The sequence below is a fragment of the Grammomys surdaster genome, unplaced genomic scaffold, assembly GCF_004785775.1.
Source record: "Grammomys surdaster isolate TR1022 unplaced genomic scaffold, NIH_TR_1.0 165, whole genome shotgun sequence".
NCBI classification, from domain to species: domain Eukaryota; kingdom Metazoa; phylum Chordata; class Mammalia; order Rodentia; family Muridae; genus Grammomys; species Grammomys surdaster.
Genome location: NW_021604613.1, coordinates 12,073,886 through 12,079,885, shown reverse-complemented (window position 1 = coordinate 12,079,885; position 6,000 = coordinate 12,073,886). Strand labels below are relative to the sequence as shown.

Below are 6,000 nucleotides of genomic sequence, written 5' to 3'. Positions count from 1 at the left end.
ATCCCATGAAGGTTGCAAGCCGTGGGGGGGGGATTTCGGGGGGGGCACGGGGGGCGGGGGGGGGCCGGGGGGGGCACATTCTCATAGAAGCAGGAGGAGATGGTATGAGATAGGGGGTTCCTGGGTGGGAGAGGGGAAATGGGGTAAGGAGAAAACATCTGAAATGTAAATAAAGTATCCAATAAAAATAATAATTAAAAAAAGTTAGGAAGGGGAGGGGGTGAGAGCACTGGGGGAGCAGAAAGGAGGTAGAGGTGGGTAGGTATGATCAGTATACACTGTATAAATGTATGAAGCTTTTATGTAATAGAAGGTACTAAAAAATTTAGCATGTTTATGTTTTGTAATAATATACAGTCAATGGGATGCTTATGCATTTGTAAAAAATTCTCAGGATAATTGCACCAAATACACTCTTCAAGCTATCTACCCAGTGGATCTGCCTCATGCCTAGTGTTTGCTGGCTCTTTCTCACCCTCAGTGCTGAGGAGTGTGTGCAGAGGGTCAGGGGTACCCTGACACCCTCAGCTGATATCTCTGTCCTTTCCATGTGGGCTGTTACATGAATTATAGGCGTAGAATCTGGAAGGCAATAGTCCATCTCTGAGTCCAGACCGACTGTACCCAGGGAAATCAGCCAACCAGAATGCCAAATACAAGATCCCCAATTCTCAAAGCTCTCGGTGCTCTGCTAGGTGTGCATTACTTCACAGAAGACAAGAAGATTACTGATCACTTAATCCATTTAGGCTTGGTTAGAATTACAGCAGAAACTACTAGCCAAGACCATTAACCAGAAATTGAAAAATCTGGAGATGGTGTTGAGAGAAAAATATCAAGGAACACTTATATGCCAATTCCAAAAACATTTAAGTTGAATTTTGACCTAGTTTCCTTCTGCATTGTTTCATCATAATCGAGTTTTGTGTGTGTCTGTTTATGGAAAAGGGCCAGGAGCTTTGCTTTAATGTCTGTTAGTCACACCAACAGCATTAATATCTTAGATCTTGTGCCACAACCTAGGAAGACCGTGATAGAAGCTACATTTGTTTACATGCTTTTTTAGATACAAAGTCAGAATTGTTACAACTCACTTTATTGTTAATACATATATATTATAGTATATATATAGTCCACATATATAAATATATATATTAGGAATTGAACTGCTCTGAGCAGTTTCTGAGCCCCCTGAATGGTACCTAAAAAAAGCTCTCCTCTTTGTAGGATTAATTTTAGTAAGTAAGCTTAGTGAATGATTTAAATTAAAAAACAGAACAATGAAGCCTTGTTGTTCCGCTCTGCCCCCATTTCTGCATTTGGAAAAGACAGAATTAGCATTAGCAGCAGGCACTGAAATGCCTTCAAACCTCCAGTAAAGGAAAAGTGATGAAGCCAGAATCACTCAACTACCAGCCCAGGGCTGCAGGATGAAGGTGGAGTCTGTCTGCCTCAGTGTCTTTCCGAAGGGTTGGGTGCTAGCTTACAGTGGCTTGGTCATCACCTGCTGCCATCACCTGCTGCCAAGTGAGGTAGAGGGTGTATAAAAGGGCTGCTCACTACCCGAGTCCTCTTCGTTCCCACCTGTTCCCTGCTGGTCTCTCTCTCTCTCCTGCTTTCTGTCCTTCTTGCTCCACCCTCCTCTCTGCCCTCGTGACTCTGCTCCTGTCTGCCTGCCTACCACACTCCCCTCTCTTCCCCCAACTAACTCCCTTGTTCGAGACCTGTTACATTTCTCAGGGGGACACCTTGGCATGGGTCAGCCCGACACCCCCTCGCAGTATTATATTTTACAACACAGAGATGGCCATCTTTATTTCCTTACGCATTGCTTGCCAAAGCCTCACCTCCAAGAGCCTTAGTGATCTGATCAGGTGTCGGCTCCGGGTGGTTCCTCAGCAGTGTGTAGATGGACATCACCATCCCAGGGCTGCAGAATCCACACTGAGTGCCGTGACACTTGGCAAGCCGTTCCTGAGAGACAAAGGCACGGCATCAGTGCAGCAGACCTCTGGGTTTCTTGTCATGCACACTAGCCAGCAGTGTGGAGAATAAACTAAGCTTACTGAAAATAACTACAGGAGGACATTTGCCCCTGGAGGATTAATTTCTTGAAGTCAGGTGCACGCAATGTATTTTTGATAAAAAATAGAAGGGGGGGGTGTCTAGTAGCAGGTATTGCTCAAGACCCTTCCTTCTCTCTAGAAGAAGGCTCTCCATCTGTGAAAAAGAAAGTATAATTTGAGGAAGAAAGTGACCTGGAGATCCTCATGCTGTTTTGTTTGTTTTCATCTTCAAAAGTAAACATCCCTCTCATGTTGTTGGGCTAGTTACACTTCTAAATCATGCACAACCGTCTTACACAGTGACAACAGTGGGGGAGGGGTGGTGGGGAAAGGCAGTTTATCTGTTCAGTGTAAAAACCCTAAGCCAGGAAGCTGCAAATGGAGTCAGGATGGTCAGTCTAGCCTGTCTGTCACTTCACACTCAGTTGTCTGTCTGTCACAAGTATGATTCTAGCGCTCTCAGATAAACATACCCCCCCCCCAACTTCATGGTTCCTATAATGAAAGCCAAATACCCTGTGTGTGATTCCAGAGAAAGGACTGATATTATTTTAGTGCTGGGGGACAATATGGCTGTGTTGGATTTATTGCTACATGGCAGTTCTCTCTTCTGTGGCATGTAGCCTTGGCTGTAGAACCTGCTGGTGTTTGTAACACTTGGCTTTCCTGGGGAGACAAACCTGTGCATTTTCTTGAGGAGACAGACAAACAGACCTGCGCATTTTCTTTTCCAATTTTCATTGTACAAATTCCTTTGCTACTATTGCAAATACAATGTATACAAACCAAGGCATTTTAAGTGCTTCTAGTTTAACTCAGCTGTGGATATGTTTAAAGACATATGTTTAAAGGCAGAAGCCCTGAATATTTAACAAGAGGCTTTTGCAACCCAGGTCAAGCCTGCTCCGGGGCAACCACTCAATAAATGTGACTCTTGTCCCATCAAGACTCTGGAAAGTTACATCTACTCAGTGCCGAAGGAAGCCTGCATAAGTAGAGTGATGAGAGGTGAATGCTGGGTATCATCCACTCTGCCCTTAAAATCCCCCAGCAGAATGTCCTGCTCAGGCATAAGAAAATAACACTGCCTCTTCTTTGACAAGCCTTCTAAACATGAGCAGCCACTCTTTGGCATTTTAAGTGTAGCAGGCATTTGGGAGATGTTTCTGAAGTCCTCACACACACATCTGACCTCTCATCAGCATCCCTTACTTGGCAACAGTGAGAAATGAGGAAGTCTATTTTCTATAAGCTTCAGGTTTCTATTTCATTTTCTTCTTGAGTCAGACTGCTCTTGTCTTTGAGTTACTGGCAAGAATGAAGGTCTCTTGAGTTAAGTAAGATGTCTTAACAGTCAATGACAGTATCTTGAAGAGATCTCTGAAGAAGATTCCTGGCTATGATGCAAGGACACTTACAACACTAGAATGCAAAAGCATGAGGGCTTTCAAGCCTGGTGACTTCGGAGAACAGCCTGTGGGCCACGCCTGCATCGGCATCCGGTCCCCATCACACCGGGGTCTTACCTGCACCGGGTGGATCCTCTTTTTGATGCTTCCCACACCTTCCACTGTGGTAATGGCTGCCCCATGGAGAGAGCAGATGGGCACCAGGCACGCTGTTGCTGGGTAGTGGCTGCAATTGGCTTATGTAAAGAGAACACACTGAAATCATGAGAAACGTGGTGAGTTAGTTCAGTCCAGGAGGATGACAGGGGTATATTTCCCCAACCATGGAAAAGATGCCCTGTACAACCACGAACTTCTGCACATACCTAAGAAAGAACTTGGATATGAGAGGTGTAGGAAGCAGAAGAGAGACACTTCCATGTTGGGTTCCTAAGTGATCTTCCTTCACCCTATTCGTGTGTGTGTGTGTGTGTGTGTGTGTGTGTGTGAAAGAGAGAGAGAGAGAGAGAGAGAGAGAGAGAGAGAGAGAGAGAGAGAGAGAGAGAGAGAACATACATATAACAGTAATTAATGATAAAGGAGACCATAAATTTGAAAGCAAGCAAAGAGAGGCATACAGGAAGGTTTGGAGGGAGGAAAGGAAGTAGAAAATGATGTAATTATATTATAAACTCAAGAAAAAAAATAAAATAGAATAGATGTGGCCCACAGGCTCATGTCCTGAGCTTGTGCCCCCAGCTGCTGTGCTCCTTTGTGGGGCTTTGATGAGGGCTGGGTGGTGAAAGTAGATGGCGAAGTGTGCCTCTGAAGGTGACAGCCTGGCACCCAGCTTCATTGGTGGCCTCTGCTTCCTGATCTACCAGGAAGTGGACTCTGCCTCTTGTTCCCTCTGCCACAGAGGTGCTGTGCTTCATCCCCTCACTCCAGGGACTGAGGTCTCTGGAACTCTGGCCCCAAATAAAAGTTGTTTTCTATGAGTTGTCCCTGATGTCTTGGACACAATGATGAAAAGTTCAAAAGCAAAGGAACTTTTTTACAGCCACAGAGAACAAAACCAGGAGAGCTCCTAACATAGGACAATAAGTCCTGCTGAGCAGAACATTTGCGGGAAGGAGATGGAGGTGAGAGAGCAAATCTTTTAGGTTCAGACTCCATCTTAGAGAACCTGGTCTAAGGTTAAACTCAGGTTAACTAACAGGCCAATGCCTAGCACCAGTTTCTAGTTATTCCCAATAAAACCTATGTCTAGCACCAGTTTCCAGGTTACTCCCCATCAAATCTGTACCCCCAGGTTACAAGCCCGCTTCTGACACTTTACTTCCTAACAACCACCAATCAGGAGGAAAACAGAAGTTAAGTTTATGGTTTGGTTCCCAGTACTAGTCAATTATATTAAAGGCCATAATGGCCCCTGTTAAGGATTGCTTCTAATGCTGTCTCTATTCAATTTGGCTCCCAAAGGCTGCATTCCCAGATGCTGAAGGCCTCCACCCACAGCTAGATTTGATTGGCAATAAAGAATTGGCATATAGCTAGTGGCTGGGCAGGTAGACTGAGACAAGACCTGAGGATTTGCATGTGCTAGCAACCGGGGACAGGGGGTGAGGGGTCGGGGGGCAGGAGGAAGGAAAGGAGGCAGAGATCCCCATGATGGGGAAGAAGAAAGACCAGACCTAAAGGCCTGCCAACATGTGAGAATGAGGGAAAGTAGTCACACGGGCCATTTTCCTGATTGGGTTTGGGGTAGCAGAGGTGAAATACAGATTTTAAGGATGTTAACTCCGGATACTGGAGGGGAATGTTTGCTAGCCATGGGAAGGATTAGATGTGCCCAGTCTTTGAGCTAGCCAAGGCGTATTTAAAATGAACTGGTGTGTGTGTGTTTCATTCATGAATCCAGATAGCTCCAGGGCGGTGCAGCGAGTGAGTGTGAGCCTTTGGGGGCCCAGAGCAGTTAGACAAATTACTGCTACAGAGCCACCCAGGGGGGATTTACCCTGAGCCCTTTTAAAAGGATTCTAGCTACCTCAGAGAGACTTAGCTGAGATGCTGGGAGTCCCTGCTTTACAAAGAGACAGGATGGCTGCTCTGGGGCAGAGAGTCAGATGGTAGATGCAGCCTGCTTCCTTCAAGCAAATAATCAGAGGATAGAGATAAATAAAATTTAATTGTTTTTAAGGATAGAAGGGAATATAATGGTAGTTGTTTAAATGTTCTCAAGTATACATGAAATAAAGAAATCCAGGCCTTTAATCTTAAATATAGGAAAAAAAGGCAAGAAGGGAGAAATTAGGGAGATTGAATGAAAAAATGCTTTAAAGAAATATAAGAATCTTGCCAGTGCAGATATTTGGGACAGCAAGAAGAAACGACTATCAAAAATTAAATAATCCTCTCCCTACTAAGGGCTCTATGGGGGCCTAAGAAGCTGGCTAATATCTACTCCTCAGGACACTAGAGAGGGAAGAACCCAATTTCAGGAGACAGCAATCTCTCTTGCCCTTGACTTCCCTACCTCCAGGGAA

General features: G+C 45.0%; 1 protein-coding gene across 1 annotated transcript in view; it reads right to left on the bottom strand.

Moving 5' to 3' along the window:
* Positions 1–6,000, bottom strand: part of LOC114619795 (aldehyde oxidase 4) — a 70,280-nt gene that overhangs the window by 52,173 nt on the left and 12,107 nt on the right. Inside the window, exons 4-5 of the mRNA XM_028765719.1 lie at positions 3,593–3,701; positions 1,848–1,974 (exon numbers count right to left, since the gene is read on the bottom strand). Of these exons, the coding sequence (XP_028621552.1) occupies positions 1,848–1,974; positions 3,593–3,701 (236 nt within the window). The remainder of the gene's footprint in view (positions 1–1,847; positions 1,975–3,592; positions 3,702–6,000) is intronic.